This window comes from Phacochoerus africanus, chromosome 2 (assembly GCF_016906955.1).
Source record: "Phacochoerus africanus isolate WHEZ1 chromosome 2, ROS_Pafr_v1, whole genome shotgun sequence".
NCBI lineage: Eukaryota > Metazoa > Chordata > Mammalia > Artiodactyla > Suidae > Phacochoerus > Phacochoerus africanus.
This window is the reverse complement of record NC_062545.1, coordinates 183,023,413-183,045,481: the sequence shown is the minus strand read 5'-3', so window position 1 is coordinate 183,045,481 and position 22,069 is coordinate 183,023,413. Positions and strand designations below refer to the sequence as shown.

Here is a 22,069-nt window from a genome sequence, read left to right as displayed (position 1 = left end):
ACTGACTGCCTTCTCAGGTTAATTTTCTATTACCAAAACTTTCAGGACTTATCATGGATTTTTTTTTTTATCTTATAGTTCTGTAAGTTAAAAGTCCATCACATAGGGTGAGCCCTTCTGTACTCTGGGGAGAATCTGTTTCCTTGCCTTTCTCATCTTCTAGAGGCTGCCTGTATCCGTTGGCTTATGGCTAACCTCAGAGCCAGGAGTGGGGCTTCTCCCTGGCCATTCTACTACAGTCACATCTCTCTCTCATTGACTGTAGAGTAATTAAATAACTTATGATGCACCGACACAGAGGGCTTTCCTACAGTTTACCAGTGAATAGCGTAGATTCTGGCCATAGACTTCCTAGACTTGAATACCTGCTATGCTTCATAACACCTCTATGACTTTGGACCACTTAACCTCCCTTGCCTTCATTCTATCACCTATAAAAAATATGAATAATAATAGTACCCACTTGTCCTGGTTTATTTTTGGGGAAAAAAATGAGTTAATATGTATAAAGCTTTGTAATCAGTGCCTGCTACATAGTAAACATTATCAAAGTGTTAATATAGCTATTATATAGTTGGATATGTGGTAGTGTATTTAGTCAAATGGAGAAATATTCATAGCATATTAAATGAAAAGGACAGTTTTCCAGACTGCAGTGGGTATATGACATGAACTCGGTTTTGTTGATATACACTATATGGAGACATACATATTTAACTATAAGTATACAAAATTTCAAGTATAAAAGTATACAAAATTTCAAAGGATAAACATCAAGGGTTCATTACCAAGGCTTTTGGTAGTGTGTCTCTGGTGAGACTGATAGTTTTCTTCTCAATCTTTTTGTTTTCTGATTTTTCTTAAATGAGTATGTTCTGCCTTTGAAATAGGTGGGAAAAATGTATTTCTTAAAACAAATGAAAAGACTTGCCCTTGCCAGTTCTTCTCACTGGAAATTGGAAGGGTTGAGTAAGAAGTCATTCTTGTTTGGGGCACTTAATACCCAAGTCTCTGAAAAAGCACAAAGCTTTCTTTTTTTGTTTGTTTGTTTTTTTTTTTTTGTCTTTTTGCCATTTCTTGGGCCGTTCCCGCGGCATATGGAGGTTCCCAGGCTAGGGGTCGAATCGGAGCCATAGCCGCCGGCCTACACCACAGCTTACAGCAACGCCGGATCATTAACCCACTGAGCAAGGGCAGGAACCGAACCCGCAACCTCATGGTTCCTAGTCGGATTTGTTAACCACTGCGCCACGACAGGAACTCCAGCACAAAGCATTTCTATATGGAAAAATTGTTCAGTGATTTCTTACCTTTTCATATATATGTATATACATTTTTTTTTCCTAAGGGCATGTTTTAAACTATTTAGTGAAAAGCCCTTGTTGTAGAACTGTGAATTTCTATCTGGGACATTTAAAATACTGTAGAGAACTGAAAATGTGCTGATATTAAATCTGTTTTGCTTGTCTTTAAACTGTTCCCTGGTAGGAGCAGACAAAGCAGAATGTTTTACCACCTGGAAGAATACAACAGATCAGAGTGGATGTGAAGGCAGCCTGGGGGACCCGTAGAGAAAACAGCTTTCTGGCACAGGACTCAGCCTGCTGTTTGGGGCCCTAGAATTCTCCTAAGAGAAAAGGCAACATACATACAAAGGAGTTCTCTCCTGCAGTCCATCTCTGGGATGTAAAATCCAATATTTACACAAAGGCTTAGCCCAAGGAAGGCATATGTTTGATCCTTGGCTGTTAATACTTAGTAACTGCCTAACGACACACATATGATTGTTTAGAATATCCATAGAAAGGCATGCTCTCTGACAGAGCCTTGGGCAGAGTGGTATTGACCATACTGCCTCTGTGCCTACTGCTTTATTAAAGTTTCATGCCTTCAGTCACAACAGTTGCTGCATGAATTCTTTCACAGCTTCCAGTACTCTAAGCAAAAGCCAGGGAGACGTGGCAAATCAATTTCCCCTAAGAAACTATGAACACTGGGGTGAGGCAACAGGTTTTTTTTGCTCTCCTCTCAGGCAAAAAGTGGCTCCTCTATTTCATTGCTGAAAAAACCTGCACGTCCAATTTGAGAGTTTTCTGACTAAGAGAATATCTAAAGTTTGGTGGATAAAGGCTGTGCAGAATATCTCTAGAATTCAAACTCTGGCCAGAACTGGCTATGTTTTACTAGAAAAGCAGATTACTTTTCATTTTCCCTAAGAGGTAGAGAAGATACATTTCTGTTTCTAGTTGTTAGAATATTCTGGTCTTCTGCTGCTGCAAAAGAGAGCCTATGGGAAGGGACTTTTAAATAGATGTTATTAAGCTTGAAATGGTGGTAGTTTTAATGCACTGATGGTTCTTTGTAGGATGGGATTGTGTCTACTTTATTATTGTTTTCCTGGAATGAATCACTGTGCCTGGTTCATGATGAAACTCCATGAATATTAATTAGGGTAATAAATCATGAAGGGAAAATGATCATCGCTATCTGTATTAGTCAGTTTTGTTGCAGTGAAAAACAACCCTTGAAATTTCAGTGGCTTATAAACCAAAGGCTTATTTCTTGCTCATATTATATCACTGGAAGTAGTCTGAAGTTCCATTTCCATGTCTTCTTTCTGAGGCCCATAGCCACTGTGTGGGAGACACCCTGTGGCATGCTATCCTGGCTCAAAAGAGTTGATGGTGCACGTCTCTCCCCAACTCTGTTCACTGATGCCATGTTGGTGACACAAAATCAACTATGTATTTACACCATGGAAATTGGTAAACATTACAAATCAAAATCTGTTTGTTGTTTTTGGTTTTTGAGAGCCAGTTTATCAATACATTCCTGGATCTGTGTGACAAAGAGGAAGAGCAAAAGAGCTGGCAGAACATCACAATGCCTCTTTAGGCTAAAACAAATCACATGGCCAAGGATGACAACAGGGCAAGGACACAGGCTCCATCAACAAGAGGTCCTCCAAGTCCTGTGGCAGAGAGGGGGAGGGAACAAAAAAACTGCGAATACATCAATGTTCTCCACTATCTGGATAATTGTCATTGACCAAACCCCAGATTGGGACATGTGGTATGACAAAGTGTTTGGATGATTTACATATATATTTTTTACTATAATTCTTATAGTAAAAGTAATACTACTTATTAAATGCTTACAGTATGCCAGGCATTGGATAGAAAAACTTTACATAGTAGATAGATAATTTCGTATTTTTTTCTTTTTTTCTTTTTTCTTTTCTCTCTCTCTCTCTCTTTTTTTTTCTTTTTTTTTTTTTTTTTTTCCTTTTAGGGCCTCACTGGCAGCACATGGAAGTTCCCAGGCTAGGGGTTGAATAGGAACTATAGCTGCAGGCCTACACCACAGCCACAGCAATGTTGGACCCTTAACTCACTGAGCAAGGCCAGAGATTAAACCCGCATCCTTATAAATACTAGTCAGGTTTGTAACCTGCTGAGCCACAATGGGAACTCCTCATATAATCTTCACTGCAGTCCTGTGATGCAGAGAGTTATTATGCCCGTGTTGCAGATGAGGAAACTGAAGCCTAGAAAATTGGTTTTAGATGGAGTTTCTGGACATAGATTCAGAGAGTTGCAGAAGGATGGTTAGTTTCTCAGTGCTCTCAGTAGACCCACCTACAAGGAAGTAAGAAGGCTGGGATTGAGCAGACAGAGGAGGTAATCTGCAGGGGCCTCAGTCAGTCAGTCCTGCAAGGAGTTCTAGAACTGGGATAGCCCTATTCTCAAATCAAGGCCAGGGGTGGGGGTGGTCCCAGCCAGTCTCTAGCCTGGAAGGGGGCATAGCCTTGAGCAATGAAGTTTCCTATGGCCAAGAGCAATTCCTAGTATAACTTATCAATAGCAGATAGTCCCATCTGGAAGAAGGATGCATCAGCCTTGAAAGGTAACCTAGGCAGAGCATCATAGTAGCATTGGGGTTAGGTAATGTCCTTAGCCACACAGTTAATAAAAAGCTGGGATTTAAACCCAAGCCCACTGCAAAAAATATTCCTTGGAGAAAAGACAGTCTCTTCAATAGGTGGTGTGGGGGAAACTGGACAGCTACATGTAAAAGAATGAACTTAGAACATTCTCTCACACTATATACAAACATAACCACAAAATGGATTAAAGACCTACATGTAAGACTTGAAACCATAAAATTCCTAGAGGAAAACATAGGCAGAGGACTCTTTGACATAAATCATAGCAGTATTTTTTGGGGTCTGTCTCCTAAAGCAAAGAAAATAAAAGCAAAAATAAAAAGTGGGATCTAATTAAACGTAAGAGCTTTTTCACAGTAAAGGAAATCATCGACAAAATGAAAAGACATTCCTATTGAATGGGAGAAAATATTTGCAAATGATATGACCAGTAGGGGTTAATAACCAAAATATGTAAATAGCTCATACAACTCAACATCCAAAAAACAAACAACCCAATTAAAAAATGGGCAGTATGGAGTTCCCGTCGTGGCGCAGTGGTTAAGGAATCCGACTAGGAACCATGAGGTTGCAGATTCAGTCCCTGCCCTTGCTCAGTGGGTTAGGGATCCAGCGTCGCCATGAGCTGCGGTTAAAAAGGACACCTATTAAAAACACCCATCAGAGTCCCTGGCTCTTAAGCAATGACCAGTAGATTGTAACCATTTGAATTTCTTATTTTCAATTTTTAATTATATGGTGGTCAATAATGTCATGAGACTCAAAAATCAGTACTTCAAGAAAAATTGTTATTCTCCTGAGGGGGCAGTGGGGGAAGGGGAGCTTCCCTTCAGAATTGCATTCACTTTTCCTATGTTTTGTGTTGACCTTGGTACCTGGGAAAGAGGTGGTGTGGGCTACAGTCCTGAGTGGGGTGCACTGTGTAGGAGCTGCCCAGGTAGGCGGCAAGCTCATTTTGGGGGCCATCAAGCTGCCTTTGCGTGTTTGCTGCCTCATCTATTTTGTACCAATTCTTTGGTTGGCCCTTTTTGACTCATCTCGTGCTTGTAACTTCAAATCTCAAACAGCCAGGAAGCTTCCTTTCATTTGTCCCAATTTGGCTCCATCCAATATTCGTAGTAAATTGACGGGGGAAATGACAGATGAATAATATTCAGGGCAGAGAAAGGAAAGAAGATGCAGCTTTCTGCCTGAGAAAGCTGGGCGGCTGGGTGGATGCCCTGAATTCATTACCCGTTTGCTGAGCCTAAATAATAGTGGTTCTGGAACATCCTCTACCGGAACTCCCAGGTAGAGCTCCAATCTCATAACATACAATCCTTTGGGAGGCTAGAGGAGCCAGTCAGGGTAGAAGCAGGAGCAGGGACAGCAGGAGGGAAGGAAGGGAGGAGGTGGAGTCCTTTGTTTCTCTCCTTCAAGCTCCGAACTATTTGCTGTCTTTTTGGGGGATCCTGGTTATTCCGAGCATGCTCTGAGCTCTTGACAGGAAATTTGTCAGTGTATCTTTGGCTATGTCATTTTCCCACTCCCATTCTGATCATGACACCTTTTCAGTAAATTGGAAGACAAGTATTGAAGAAATCTAGGAGTTCCCGTCGTGGCACAGTGGAAACGAATCCGACTAGGAACCATGAGGTTGCGGGTTCGATCCCTGGCCTCACTCAGTGGGTTAAGGATCTGGCATTGCTGTGAGCTGTGGTGTAGGTCACAGATGTGGCTCAGATCTGGCATTGCTGTGGCTCTGGCGTAGGCCGGCAACTGTAGCTCCAATTAGACCCCTAGCCTGGGAGCCTCCATATGCTGAGAGTGGCCCTAAAAAGCAAAAACAAAAACAAACAAGAAATCTGAATGTCATTGCTTAGGCATTATAAACAGCTTTTAACAACTACATGTGCAGCCAAAGATGCTGTAATGAAAAAACACTAAATATTTACATTTTTGGGGGGTGTTCTCATGTAAATTTACAGGGCTGCCCTGTGGTCCTGAATATAGAACATCACTGTTAGCCTAGAGCAGGAGTTTAAATGCTTCTGGGAAACAAAATCAATCAATAATAATGTTCTACATTAGATGTGGCTTATAAATGTGATCAAAAGAGTGTCCTATAAAAGCAATGAACATATAAATCCTTACAAGAAGAGCATTTTCTAGCGATAATGTTTCCAGGATTTTTCATTGTCTCCTGCTCAGTTTCTACAAGGTGGCAAAGCTTAAGAGAAAGACTTCTAGATCTTTATCTTATAATGCAATTGTTTCTCAAATACCAAAAACAATCACTAGCCAGGTAGACAGCCTTAACATAGATACAAAGGGAGAAAATCTGCAAATAAATTGAGTTTTGCAGTTTACCCTCTGCTCTGCCATACAAAATCCAGGGAGTGGGTGAGGCCAGCATTCCTTGTCCACTAGAGTATAATTTTTTCTGCATATATAGCAGTGCCTGCTCAACAATTCTTATTGGGCATCAGGTCTAACTTGCATTATTCAGACACACTGAATTGCAAGGTTGGACTACAAGAAATTAGGCAGCTCCAGTTCTGCATAGCCGAAGGAATTTAGCTTCTCTATTCAAACCTCCAAATGTGATTACTAAAGCCTAAGTTACAATAACAGGAGGCAGAAAACTGTGGTAGCCCAGCAAACTCAGACTCATTCAGAAAAAGAGGGAATATGAGTTCTTAAGCCACAGTAACAAAATTTCTCCTTTAAAACACGCCTCTCATTCTATTGTCTGCTCTCCCAAATGAGGCTCTCTTTCCTTCCTTCATCCCCTAGGCTCCTGAAAATTTTCTTTTTTTTTTTCCTTTTATTTTTTATTTTGCTTTTGGGGGCCACACCTGAGGCATATGGAAGTTCCCAGGCTAGGGGTCAAATTGGAGCAGCAGCTATCACCCAACACCACAGCCACAGCAATGCCATATCCCAGCCGCATCTGCAACCTACACCACAGCTCAAGGCAATGCCAGATCCTTAACCCACCAAGTGAGGCCAGGGATTGAACCCACATCCTTATGGATATTAGTCAGGTTGGTAACCTGCTGAGCCACAACGGAAACTCCCCTGAAAAAATTCTTGAGGAGAAAACTTTTACCCTAAATTATAGTGCAGCTGGGACCCAATGATATGTAACTAAGTATCTCTTTCAGCAATTGTAGGCTCACTTTGTACTTTTTATCCTTGACTGCTTTGGTCTAGCCTCCTAGAGTCCGAGGACCTTGATCAAAGCACAAGTGATGAAGGGCATCCTCCATCCTGGAATTCCTGCCAGGAATCTACCTGCGAATCCCACTCCAGTTGCCAGTCGGTCCACAGGTGTTTGTGGGCAGGAAGGAAGAGCTGAGTAAGAGTTAATACCAGCCGGCACATATGACATTTATTAAGCACACACCATGTGCCAGCAGGGTTCTGGGCTTTACACACAGTATCTCAAGCAGTGCCCATAGCACCCAAGAATAGGATTCTTTTCATTTATGCATGAGGTAAAACTACATGTAAGATATGAACAGCCAGGAACTGGCAACATTTATGAATTCAGAATAGTTCCCCTAGCCAATGTAATTTACCAGCAGGAGCTTTCACAGTGATGAATGCATTAAACCCCCACAATACTCTAACTACAAAGTATTATTATTCCCATTTTTTGTATTGGAGTAAAAACGTCACTCTAGAGGTCACTTTCTCAAGGTCATGCTTAGAAAGGTACAGAGCCAGAATTTGAACCCTTCCAAAGCCTGTGCTCTTTCTGCCATCCCACAGTGCTTCCACCTAGCATGTGGCACGCACGTTTTGAAAGAGAATCAGTGCCTGGCTTCATATATAATAATGCAGGTATAAGTGAAAAACATCCATAGGACTAAAAGATACAATTTTAAGATTCTCTCCTTTTACTGAAGCAGAGTGGATGATGCATATGGTTGACAAGGAGGAGAATGGGCTTCATATTCCAAAGATGTATTGGGAAAGGGAGTTTGTCTTTGTAATTTACAGGAGAGATCTTTCCCAGGCTGCTAGGAGAAGTAATTTTGTTATATAGTAGTGTCAATGGCTGCAAATAATGAAAAACCCCAGTACTGAGATTTAACTAGGAGGTAACTTTCCCCACTTAACAAGAGGCCTAGTGGCAGAAGACTTCAAGTGCTAATTCAAATGCTCAAATATGCCATTGGAAAGGCACTTTTAACCCCTCCTTTCTTACCATGTTGACCTTCTCTTCATAAGAGTAACAAGACATCTGCCATAAAGTCAGGAAAAAAAGGGAGGAGTCTACACCAGTCACACTGGTCCCAGGTTAGCAGAAGTGCAGAAGCTTTCTCAGACCCCTCCAGCCCCCCCACTAACTTCTACTTAGTGTCCCATGAGCTGTCCCCCAGCAGCCAGGGAGGCTGGGAAAACTCTTACTTACCTGGACACCTGGGTCCCCATGCAGAATTGCATCCCCATGTGGATGAGGCAGAGTGGAAAGTCAGAAAGAGAGTATGCCTTGTTTTAGGAGGCTAGAGCGGAGAGCAACAGGGCTATACTTGGCAGAAGGAAGATGACATTGATGAGGAGGACATCATCTGCCCTTTGTATTGGTCATTACATTTAAATGGCCCAAGAGCATCATCTGTCATCTGTGCTCTCACCCTTCCTTCCATCATCCTGTCCTTTACTCTCTTCATTCTTTCTGCCCCAATCCCAGATCAGCCCAGTGCATTATTTAGCACTTTGGGCTAAATAATGTTGGTAAGTATCAGATCATCTGACTTTTTAAATTTTAAAATTAAATAAAACTATTGCTGAATCAATTAAGTAATTAATGAGATGAGGAACTTTCAGGCAGATATCCACTGGGAAGGGCCTTTGACTGTAACAGCCAGAAGTTTTCATTGCCTCAGGGGAGACACTGCTCAGAAGTCTGTGGAAGGGATCTGGGGGTCATTATTAGCAGAATCCTCAGATGTTGGCTAAGTGGCCCAGCTCAGACAAGAGGAGTCAAGGAGGGTGAGGGCTCTTGGGTCTTGGGCGAAAACCACCTTGAGAGGCCTATTGCTGCTTCCTGCAACAATTGCCCCACGGTTTCCTTCTGTCTCTGCAGAGCCAGCTCTCCCAGGCGCTGAATGGGCTGTCGGACAGGGCCAAGGAAGCCAAGGAATTTCTGGTGCAGCTGCGCAACATGGTCCAGCAGATCCAGGTATGGGCTGCACCTGAGGCAGAAAGCAGGCCCTTCAGGTTAAGATGGAACTGGGTACTGGGGGGGCATGGGGGTTGTCTGTGTCTTCTCTTTTATTTTTAAGTTTTGTGGGAGATTTCCTATGTATTTTTTTTCTGCTCTCTCTCTTCTAATATACACAAATACACATACAGACCAACTCCGTATATACCCCTTCTTGAGATGGTTACAGTTTCCCAAAAAGCCAGGGACATTTTCCAGGTGGTTCCTAAATTCCACACTGAGCTCCTAATTCTCTACTGCTGTGCATTTAGAAAGAGGCCCATTTCTTTGTGAATTCAGTCATTATTGGTGAGTTTTTAAACTCTGTAGGTTCCCAAAACTCCTGGCATCAATTATATCTTATCTGATGATAACAAACAGATCACATTTTTTTTCTTCCTTCCTTCCTATCTTCCCATCCCATAATAATGCTTTTCCTCCATTTAGATACTTAAATTTTTCAACTATGATCCCCTGTCGACTGTAATTTCAGGTTGCTTTATCTGGACACAATAACCAACAGATCAGCCAGCATTTGAGAATTTATGGAATTGTAGCTGAAGAGGAGAAGCCATAAGTTGCATTAAATGTTAAAATAATGATCTTCTGCACTGTTCACTGTTCTTATGCTTTGAGGTTTGCCTCGCCTTAGCTCTAGCCTCCAGTCAGTTGACTTTCTGAGTTAATATTTAACCCATGTCAAAGCAGAAATGGCTTTTTAAATGTAAGCCAGCCTTCCAAAGCATCTGACACTGATTTCTTTGCCCTTTTTTGGCATTCGGGCCTGTATTAAAACTTTTGATTCCCTAACAACCTCACAGTTGTACGCTTGCTTGTTCTCCAAAGCAATAGAGTTTATCAATTGGTCTCTTCTTTGCTTTTGCTGGCATAAAATGTGCAGGCCCAGGCTTGCCTCTGCACTGCGACTCTTCATCAGAGCAGAGCTTTCTCTCTGCTCTAAATCAGAGTCCCCTTCCTCCCAGTATTACCCTGCTTGGGACAGAGAGACCTCTTCAGTGCTCTTTTCCAGGGGGCTTCTGTGAGAGCTCAAAAGCAATTGTCATGAAAACCAAAACTTAACATTTGTAGAAGTCATTGCTCAAGCAATTACAAAAACACACCTTAAAACAAGACCTTGCATTTGAAAACAGTGACCTAATACCTATCCATAGATCGTTATATTAAGAGAAACACTTCTTGATGACTTTGGGAATAAATTAAAATTTGAGAGTCTAAGCTCTTCCTTCCTTTCAAGTGCCCCAAATTTTACTCAGCTGAGTGCTATTTTTTCAATGCTATTATGAGGTATGTGAGGTGTGTTCAGCTTTCATTTGCTGTAAATTACAATTGTTTTTCAGATTATGGTTTGAGAATCAAAATTACATATTTAATTTATTGAAAGGATTGCCTTTAATGAATGCTTATAATTTAGTGAGAGAATTGCTTAAAAGAAATGTCTATAGCATGTACAGATTTAAATCAAGTAAAAAATCTAGATCCAGCATTCAATTTAAACATCATGGGAAACTTGGAGTTCCCATTGTGGCTCAACAGTAACGAATCCAACTAGTATCCAGGAGGACTCAGGTTTGATCCCTGGCCCTGTTCAGTGGGTTAAGGAGATGGCATTGCTGTGAGCTGTGGTGTAGATCACAGATGCAGCTCAGATCCCACATTGCTGTGGCTGTAGTGTAAGTCGGCAGCTAAGGCTCCAATTAGACCCCTAACCCAGCCTGGGAACCTCCACATGCTGAGGGTGCGCCCTCTGCTCCAGAAAAAAGACCAAAAAAAAAAAAAATGATGGGAAAACTATAATCCATTTAGAATAAGGTTCCTGTTCCCTCACAAGCTGTGGGTTCATGTCAGATTTTTACATCAGGCTGATGTCTATTGTGTATGCCAATTGTTCTTCACTGCCTACCTGCACTTGTCATTTGCTTTTTTTTTTTTGCATTTTAAGGCCACACCTGTGGCATATGGAAGTTCCCAGGCTAGGGGTCAAATCCGAACTACAGCTGCTGGCCACAGCCACACCAACTCCAGATCCAAGCCACGTCCTCAACCTACACCACAGTTCATGGCAACACTAGATTCTTAACCCACTGAACAAGGCCAGGGATTGAACCGGCATCCTTATAGTTACTGGGTTACTGGTTGGGTTTATTTCCACTGGGCCACAATGGGAACTCCATTATTTGCTTTTTTTAATGAAAGGAGCAAGTACTTTTGCACATGATTATTCTTATAAATTTCTGTTGTCCTTGGATTTCTGTTTAATGTCAAAGACCATTACCATTTGCTACCTCCTTTCTCTCCCTGAATTCGATGATTCTTTTTCTTTCATACCTCAACAATATGACCCTCCTCAGTCAACCAGCCTTTTTTTTTTTTTTTTTTCTTTTTAGGGCCACACCTACAGCATATGGAAGTTCTTGGGCTAGGGGTCAAATCCACAGATCCTATGCCACAGCGCCAGCAACTCAGGATCTGAGCTGCATCTGTGACCTACATGGCAGCTCAGGGCAATGCCAGATCCTTAACCTGCTGAGCAAGGCCAGGGATCACACCCGCATCCTCAAGGACACTATGTCAAGTTCTTAACCCACTGAGCCAAGAACGCCTGCAACCAGCCTCTCTTTCATCTTCCACCATGCACAGTTGGGCATATGCTGTCCTCAGAAGGATTCATGTTCAACTCTACTAAAACTTTATTTTACTTGATATAATTCAAACTGCAGAGATGAGCTCCTCTTGGTAAAAGTAAACGTGCTAAGTAATATTTATCCCTTTGATCTAAATTTAAAGTGAACACTACCACTGTGGAATGAAGTTTATTCCATTATTTATAAAAAGCAAATGTGCTCTGTGGATAGGCCTCCTCATCCTCCCCTTCAGCAGAGGCCTCCACCCCACAAATGGTAGAGGTCTCTGCTGTCTCTAGCAGCCTGAGGTGTCCAGGCACCTTGCAGCTGAGAGCTGTGCTCTCTCACACAGGAGAACAGTGTGGAATTTGAGGCCTGCCTGGTGGCTCAATGTGATGCCCTCATTGACGCCCTCAACAGGAGGAAAGCCCAGCTGCTTGCCCGCGTCAACAAGGAGCACGAGCACAAGCTAAAGGTGAGTGCTGTGCCCTGGGGGGAATGGAAGGCCAGCCAGCCGGGCTCCCAGTGTGTGACGGACAGACGGATGCCCACAGCCCTGGGTGGCCACTAGTCTGGCCAGTGAGGAGCAGCACGTCCCTCCATTTACCACTCACTCCTTCCTTTATGTCACCAGTACTCATTGAGTGACTTCTCTGGGCCAAGAGTTGCTCTGGGTGCAGGCATAACAAATACATCAAAATCCCAGGGCTTATATTCTACTAGGAGGGATAAACAGTAAGCAAGGTAAGTAAGTAACATATGCAGTATGTTAGTAAAAAGTGCTAAGAAAAAAAGGAAAAAAGGATGGGTAATACCCAGGACGGGGGCTGAAATTTTAGCCAAAGTGGCCAGAGTGACCATGCAGAGGCAAATGTATTTTTGAATTTGGAAATGGTATCTGTATTTTTCAGAAAACAAATAAGATTTGTCTTAACTTCTGAAGCAAACGAGGCAATTGAACAGCTATACAGACTTTGGTCATTACATAGCAGAGTCAATTGATCCCAACTCTGGGACCCTATTGGCAGGAGGACTGGTCTCCAGATATCTGATTCCCCATCAGAGCAGGACAACAATACATGACAGCAGACTGGGTAGACATAGACCGGAGGCACCCAGCAGAAGGAAATAGGAAGTAGGCCATCAGGAGACGGCTAGCAATCCTCAGGGTGGCTACCAGTGGGTCCTAGGTGGGTAGTATGCCCTACTGGCCTGAGATCAGGGTGAAGGGAGAAGTGAGACTCTCCGTGGGGTCAGGCAGTCAGCATCAGGGAGCTCCACTATTGGGCAACAGCAAGCAGACATAGTCCTGGGGGAGCTGGTGGCTGGTGAAGAACCCAGGATGTGGCAGATTTTCTCAGCAGGCTTAGAATAGGCTTTAGCCCATGCAGAACAAGTGTCCAATTTCTAGAAGAGTGGGATTCCAGAAGAGAACCAAGGAAGAGATTCAAAATGAAGAACTAAAGAACACAGCTTACAAGATTGGGGCCAAAGCTTGGTGTCAAGGAAGCTTGGAGCAGGGCCAGTGCCCAGTTCATGGTTACTAGAAACAAGGCAATAAATCAGTTGCTAACTGGGGCGTGAGACCTGAGCAAGACCTGTAGCGAGACTGGCAGTGCTAAACCCTGAGCAGTGGAGTCACCAGTCCTTAATCTGCACCCACCACACTCCAGGACCCAGGACACCCAGGACCCACCATGAAGACAGGGGGCTAGGCAACAGGGGGAAGCCTAACCCCAACTCTGGCTTCCTCCTTAAGGTTCACTCCTTGTTACCCACCTGCAGCTCCTCAAAACATACTTAGATCCACATACCTGCTTCTTCCTCCCCAAAGACAGGGCAGTAATGTGCCTGGAATATAAACCTTTTTCCCCTACCTTTGTGACTTGCCCACCTGTCACTCTGAGGGGACCTCTGTAATGGAGGCAGGCAGGATGCTGAGCTGTAACAACAGGGTCCAAGTCGGAAGGGGAGGGCTGTGCCCCAAGATGAATTTGGCCAGCCTGACCTCACTGATGCTGTATCAAGGCCATGTCCCTTTGAGTATTCCTGATATGAATACTCAACAGAGCAATTGCATCAAGGAGAGGCACAGCAGATTCCTTGATGAAAGAAATTTGTAGGTCTTGAAGTTGGAATCTGAGCCAGGAATTAGGAAAGAAAAGTGCCCAGGGCTTGAATGTTCAGAAAGCCTTAGCCCATTGGCTTGGACAGCAAACCAAGGCTAGGGATCTTACCACTCTTTCCAGGGAGACCATCACTGTTTCCTGGGGGCAAGTCTAACCGGAAGACCCTCTCAGGGTCATCTTAGAATGAACACATGCTCCCAAGAGGCACCACACCAACCCCAGCCTCATGGAGATGTCTTCATACCTACTGCAGGTAATCAAGAGAGCACTGGGCTTTCCTAGAGAGGCAGCCCCACTCACCTGCATCATGCATGATTCACAGCATGCTGAATGATAGCAAGTTCTACTTAGATGACTTTGTCCAGCTCTTCAGTTTCCAGGCTTCAGTCCCTTAGTGTCTATGATCAAGTTATTTGCTTTTGAATTTCATAAAGGAGTGCTGGACTTGTTTCATGGTAACTTATGTAGTAATTTCTAGAATATGGGGGAGGCAAGTGGGGGCAGTATTAAAGGTACTGTTTTTTACCCAAGAAGTTCTCCAAAGGTTTTACCATGTGGATATTAATCTCATACATTTAGTTGCAACAATCTGGGACAGGGATTTAAATGTCCAATGTCCATAAACATTTTATCCAAGATAGTCAAGTTAGGCCCGAATGAAAAATTCTTCTGGAGTTACCATTTTTTTAAATATGAATTAAAATCTAGAAGTGCCGTGAAATGTGATTCTGTAGTTACCCAGGTGGCAACACAGAATGAGCATCCTTGGTGCCCAAGTCCTGGTTTTCATGACAGCAATAGCTCACATTTAGGGATGCTTTCTTTGAGATAGCACTATACAAATCGTGTTGCAGGAATCAACCTCTATCCCTCTCAACAACTCTGCAAGGTCACTATTACTATTATCCACACTCTAGAGGTGAGGAAACCATGGCACCATGATATTAAGAACTGGTCTAGGGATCCAAAACTCCAGTACTGGCAACCTGGCTTCAGAGCCAGAATCTGGACCATGGCACCTACTGCCTCTGGCTGGTAGTACATAGCAAAGAGAATGTAGATCCCCACTCATCCCTTCCCCAGCCAGCCAGCACCAGCCTGATGCACACATGCCAGGAGCTGAGTGCTGGCCTGGGGGAGGGTGAGAGAGACAGGAAGGTGACTCAGGATGCGTCTTGCCCTGTGAGGCTTACAGTCCCATGGGTGAGATCCATCACACCCACAAATGGCTCCAACACGGGTAGAGAGTGAGTTTCCAGGAGAAGGTGGCCCATGTCATGACAAGTTGTGAGGAGGGCAAATTCACTTCCCACTGAAAGGGTCACAGAGCACCTCATGGGTAAGCTGGCTTTGGAGCCCAAATCTTGGGAGGTATGCATCGATGGCAGTTTCCATTCTTGCCTGCAGGAATGGGCAGAGCTGTGAGGGAAGAAGAGGATGACCAGCACAGTCATCCTGGTCTTGCTCCATCCACTTAGTCACGAAGACCAGTGGATGCTTTCTGTTTTCCATCACCCGCTCCTACATTACTAAAAATATCATTATAGCCCTTCATTTTAGAATCCTTCAGAACCCCAGAACTTTCATGGTTGTAGAGGAACTTAAAATGTCATTTGAACCACCTAGATTATCTAACATAAAACATAGCTCTTTCCATTACTGAGCTGCACAGCTGGGATTTTCCCCTCTAATAGGGGATGAGCCATTTTAGTATGTAGCCATACAATTTTAACTTTTTCTTTCATGGACATCTCTTATAAAACATTGCAGACACCTTCCTGGCATCTTTGAACAGAATATGGTGAACAGTTTTTGATAAGCCATAGGGTGACTGTAGCGGCAACTCTAGGTTTTCTATACAGGAGCGACACAAGGGCAGCATTCTGGACCGATGAGGGAATCAAGGATTGAGAAAACATCATTTATCCACATCAAAAAGTTCAGAGTGGGGAGTTCCCTGGTGACTCAGTGGGTTAAGGATCCAGCGTGATCACTGCTGCAGTTCTGGTTGCTGCTATGGCTTGGGTTTGATCCCTGGCCCAGGAACTTGCACATGCCAAAAAAGGAGAGGAAGAAAAACATGCAGAGGACCATGAAAGCCCCCTGTCCCCCTCTTTAGTGCTGTCTCTGCAGGATGGGACTGTGTGGACATCAGTTATAGGCTGTGCTGTGGGCACAGATGGAGACAGAACAGGAACAGCTGTGATGTGTTGAGGGGACTCCATGTCCGGCCATGGTCCATCGTACTGGTGGCCTGCAGAGCACACCGATGTGTGTGGGGACGCTAAACAGAGGCAGCTGCCTGCCCAGGGTGGAGTCTCTGCCCCAGATCCCCAAGGGCACCAGCAAAGAGAGACAGGTGGCTGATTGCCCCCCACGGCAGCAAAGCTGTTCTGTCTTCTATCTCGAGCGATTTGTTTCTCGGCTATTTTCAGTCGATGGTTATCTGTCACTGCTTCTAAAAACAGTCAATGAGGCCAACACCTTGACTGCTGATGCCAACCTCCATGCCTCCCTCCCTCTGCTTTTCTCCTCCTGCCACTTCCCTTTCTTGTCACTTCTGTCGCTTCTCAGATTTGTGAGAAAAGACTGGCCTTTTATAGTCTTCACTTGCCAAGCACAGTACTTCATTCTGTCTTTGTTGGCCAGCCCATCACTCACAGGCCGTCAGGGGATAATCTTAGGGCCTTCCGCTTCCCTTTGGCAGAGCTCTCTGGGGGCCTACTTTCTCTGACAAAGAGGAGAGTTGTGTGTGTGGTTTTCTGGCAACTTTCTCTTCTTGAGCCCTCCCAAGGGCTAGCTGGAAAGCAAGTGTGCATAAAGGCAGTCTTTATAACCTACTCATGGCCCCCTCTGAAAGCACCGATTGCTGGAGCAGATTGAACTGTTCTGGTTCTGAGGCAAGATGGAGCTGAGAGGTGAGGATCCCAGATTCCGGCGTAAATAATGGGGTGTGAGGACACACTTTATAACTTCCTAGGTCTCTAACAGCTCTGTTTCTTTCACCTGTGTGTAAGATAAGGCTAGATGTAGCTGTCCCATTTATAGGGCATTGTAAAGCCCTTAGCAAGTGCTCAAATATTAGCTTTATTATTGCTGTTGTCCTTGGAAGACTGGAAATACAGTTTCACTCCCCACAGAAGTGCTCCTAGAACTCATTTTCCATAATTACCATAGTTCATACTGTAGAATTAGCCTATGTATGGGTGTGATTATCTCTGAACCTAGGAAATTGTTTAGTGGCTTGTCATTGATCATTGCATAAAATAGTGCACCAAGTTTGATGAGGGTTTTTTTTTTGGTTTTTGGGTTTTTTGTTTTGTTTTGTTTTGTTTTGTCTTTTTAGGGCCCCACCTGCAGCAATATGGAGGTTCCCAGGGTAGGGGTACAATAGGAGCTGTAGACGCCGGCCTATACCACAGCCACAGCAATGCGAGATCAGAGCTGCATCTGCAGCCTACACCACAGCTCACTGCAATGCTGCATCCCTGACCCACTGAGCGAGGCAAGGGATCAAACCTGCATCCTCATGGATACTGGTTGGATTTGTTTCCACTGCACCACAACGGGAGCTCCAAAATGATCCTTTTCTTGATTACAAACTCAAAGCCTTAGACTTGTCTTTGAAATGATTAGTTGCCAGTGTAGTTAAATTAATTACACTAGTATAGAGGGTGGTATCAAGAGAATGGGGGAAATATTTACCGTATTTCCATAAACCATGTGAGAGAATGGTGGCATGTGAAAAATGCTCTTCCTGAATTTAAATGCCTCTGATTTTAGTGAATGTAATAATATAGGAGATAATGTTTTACTCTAGGATAAAAACAAGAGAGTTACTTGTTTTACTAGATGACTCTAACTCAAAGCACTTCACCTATAAATCACCAATGAGTCAGGTCCAAGCATCGGTTGGTCATCTTTCCTGACGACATGATGAGACACAGAAGAAACTACTGACCAAAGGGACCTGTGAAGAATAAATTCTTCAGGATTGCTTCTTTTTTTGTAGATAAATTTTGTTGAAGTATAGCTGACTGAGAAAGTTGTGTTAGCTTCAGGTGTACAGCAAAGTAAGTCAGGTATACATAATCATATACCTGTTCCTTTTCAGATTCTTTTCCCTTAGCTCACATCCTATTACACAGTACTGAGTAGAGTTCCCTGTGATGTACTATAGGTCTTTGTTACCTACCTATTTTATATATAGTAATGTGTATACGTCACCCCAACCCTCTAATTTATCCCTCCCACATTTCCCCTTTGGTAACCATAAATTTGGTTTCAAAATCTTTGGGTCTCTTTCTATTTTGTGAGTTCTTTTGTATCATTTTTTTTGCTAGATTCCATATATTAGTGATCTCATATGATATTTGTCTTTCTCTGTCTGCCTGACTTTCACTTAGTATGATAATTTATAGGTCCACCCATGTTGCTACAAATGACATTATTTCATTCTTTTTATAGCTGAGTAATATTCCATTGTATATATGTACCACATCTTCTTTATCCAAGCTTGCATCTTGAAAGTGCTTGTACCTTAGAGAAAAAAAAAAAAAAAAAGGATTGCCTTATACTTAGAGGAAATTGCTTTAAATGGTTATGAAAAGGTATAGAGTATATTTAAGAAAGAATGTCTTAAAATAGGAGAGAGAGTATATTAGTCTTTAGACTAAAAATTCACTAATGATATCCCTCCAGACTGAAGGGATGAGAGAGAACACTAAGAGAAAAAGTATTTATTTAAAAAGAAAAATTAAAGAAATTTTTTTTGTCTTTTTGTTGTTGTTGTTGTTGTTGCTATTTCTTGTTTCTTGGGCTGCTCCCGCGGCATATGGAGGTTCCCAGGTTAGGGGTCGAATCGGAGCTGTAGCCACTGGCCTACACCAGAGCCACAGCGACGCGGGATCCGAGCCGCATCTGCAACCTACACCACAGCTCACGGCAACGCCGGATCCTTAACCCACTGAGCAAGGGCAGGGACCGAACCCGCAACCTCATGGTTCCTAGTCGGATTCGTTAACCACTGCGCCACGATGGGAACTCCCTAAAGAAATATTTTTAAAGAGCCATGTGTAATATGGGGAGGTGAATGGAGGTGGAAGAAAGGTGCCAAGGTCAATATTAGATAAAATAATAGAATCCTCTTCAATTAACCTAATAAGTTCTTACTGCTCTTTGTATCGCATGAGTTGAGTGGCAGAAGATCAGCCAGTTCAAAACGGTAGGAAAATGTAGTTGTGGATAGGCAGAAGAAAATTTTACATTTGTATTGTACAAGCTATCATGGGTTGCTCTTTGTTACTAAAAAAATCTAAGCATTCAAAGGGACACAACAGTCTGTTCTCAAAATCTCCTTTTCCAAATGGGTACAGTGTCATATCCTGACCCAAGAAATGACCTTCATAAATTTGCCACTTAACAAAATAGAACTCTTCAAGCAATCAATAGGACTTGCCATCCAGAACAGATGGTGACTGCTGATGAAATCGTGAAAGCCTTCTCTAAAACTATGGACCACAGATTAATTCATTGTCCCCTGAGAGCTGGTTTAGGCTTTAATGCACATGAAGACTGGAAGATTGTTTCCCAGTTCCTATTTGTGTCACTCCCTCAAATTGTACATTTCCTTCTGAAGAAAAGAAACTCCTTAAATCCAGCCAGCTACAAACACAGTGCCAAGGATTTCTCCAGAGCATCAGCACCACTGCATAGAAACATGGAATCAAAGAAAAAGCAACATGGGCCTGGCTTCCTAAGAACTGCTTTTCATTAAAAATATAATGTAGAAATAAATAATAATAATAAGGGGTAGAAATAACACCGAGTGAAGAAGGTAGCAAGTAAGAAAGCTGATAGAGACACCCAGAGGGGAAAAAGTATTTACACTTTTAAAAGATGTAATTATCTGGCTGATTTCCATAAAATGGAAAGTCTTGCTAGATTAATTGAGAAACTAAAAGTTGATTACAAAGCACCCAAAAATTCTGCTTCTGGGAACCCCACTGTTTAATTTTTAACAGTAATTTTTACCACAGCCTACTGTGATCACTGTGAAATGGTTGATTAAAATGTTTGGAAGAGTGGACCAAGTGTAGCAACAGTGGGAGTTGAGAGCCAGGAACTCAGGGGTATTGAGTGCTTCCAAGAAGCCTGAACCATGAAATACAGAATCCAAGGGCAAACACCCCTGAAACTCTCTGACATTTGGCACTGCAACAATGAAGCTTTTTAAGAGTAATCAGAGCCCCTGACACTCCCACAGCTCCTGTGTCACCAAATAACCCTTGCTGGAGAAGCAAATTTGCAGAGGCAGACATAGAATTTTATGAGGCCTCAGCAATGTATTCATTTCAGCACATTTTAGGTCATAAGAATATCATTGAGCTGAATGTTCTGGAAAGTAAATACAATTCAGTCTGCCTCAAAAGCAGACTCACTTTGGGTTACAGTACTCAGATCCAGTCTGTACTTGTTATTCAGACTTTCAGTACCAGTCGCTTCTGCATAGTCCTAGGGCAGATGCCATTTAAGTAGTGAATGGGGCTGCTGAGGTTTCTCCTACCTAGCAGCATTGATGCACTGCCTACTGAAATATAAAAGCATTTTCTGTTAATAAAAAATTTCGTCAAGCCTCATATAGCAGAGAGAAGTGGCATATTAGCTGTCTTGCATTTTTAAGTGTTTTACTTGTGGGTGTTTTTTTTTTCCCCCAAGAAGCAGAAACTTAACGTTCCTTTACTTTCTGATTTTAAAGTAAAATAATAAACTAAAAATAAAATATAATAATTTGCAGTATTGGAGCCCAGACCAGCAGATGGTTGTGATAGTTTGACAGAAACATACTAGATGTCAGGAGAAAATAAATCAACTGGTGAATTTAAAATTTGGACCCTCCCCACCAATCAAAATCACAAAACAAATAATCTTTATATCAAAGTTGGCTTCTTTCACAAACTCCAATAAAGAGGTTTTAAATCTTATATTTTTTTAAATTTTAACTAAATTGAAAGCTAAAAAGCAATAACAAATCATCTTTCAAAATATTAGGAGACTCCAAATAGTCAAAATAACCTTGAAAAAGAAGGGCAAAATTGGAGTTCTCACACTTCCAGATCATAGAATGTATTACAAAGCTACAAAATATAGTACTAGCATAAAGAGAGACACAAAGACCACTGGAAATTGAATAGAGCTCAGAAATAAACTCTCACACATATGGTTAAATGGTTTTTGACAAGAGTTCCAAGACCATTCAATGGAAAAAGGAAGTTTTGTAGCAAGTGATGCTGGGGAAACTGGCTATCCACATGCAAAAGAAGTTGGACCATTACCCAAAGCCATGTATAAAAATTAACTCAAAGTGGATCAAAGACTTAAATGTAGGAACTGAAACTATAAAACCCTTGGATGAAAATATAGGGCAAATGTTTCATGACATTGGATTTAGCAATGATTTCTTGAATATGACAACACAGATACAAGCAATAAAAGAAAAAGTGGACAAATTGGACTTCATGAAAATTATAAATTTTATGCATCAAAAGTCAACCAAAAAAACTGAACAACTCCATTTAAAAATGGGCAAAGTATTCAAATAGACTTTTTGCCAAAGAAGATATACAAATGGCCAATGAGTACATGAAAAGATGCCCAAGATTACTAGTCATTGGAGAAACACAAATCAAAACCGCAATGAGATACACTTTTGCTTTGCTTTGGCTTTTTTTTTTTAAGCGGACAATAATACATATTTTTTTATTGTGCCTGTGACATGCGGAAGTTCCTTGGCCAGGGATCAAACCCATGCCACAGTAGTGACCCAAACCACGGCAGTGACAACACCTGATCCTTAACCACTAGGCCATCAGGGAACTCCAAAAGACAGACAATAATAAATGTGAGAATGTAGAGAAATTGGAACTCCTGTGTATTATTGGTGTGAATGTAAATGGTGCAAAGGCTATGGAAAATAGTATAGCAATTTCTAAAAAAAATTTTAAATAGACTCATTAGAATAAAATACCTAGGAGTAAACCTACCTAAAGAGACAAAAGACCTGTACTCTGAAAACTATAAGACACTGATGAAAGAAATCAAAGATGACACAAATAGATGGAAAGACATACCATGCTCTTGGATTGGAAGAGTCAATATT

General features: G+C 42.3%; 1 protein-coding gene across 7 annotated transcripts in view; it reads left to right on the top strand.

Annotated features, from left to right (window-relative positions):
- TRIM9 (tripartite motif containing 9) overlaps positions 1-22,069 on the top strand; it is a 105,237-nt gene that overhangs the window by 46,009 nt on the left and 37,159 nt on the right. For all 7 annotated transcript variants that reach the window (XM_047767312.1, XM_047767316.1, XM_047767313.1 and 4 more), the window contains exons 2-3: positions 9,024-9,119; positions 12,135-12,257. In XM_047767312.1, coding sequence (XP_047623268.1) covers positions 9,024-9,119; positions 12,135-12,257 — 219 coding nt within the window. The remainder of the gene's footprint in view (positions 1-9,023; positions 9,120-12,134; positions 12,258-22,069) is intronic.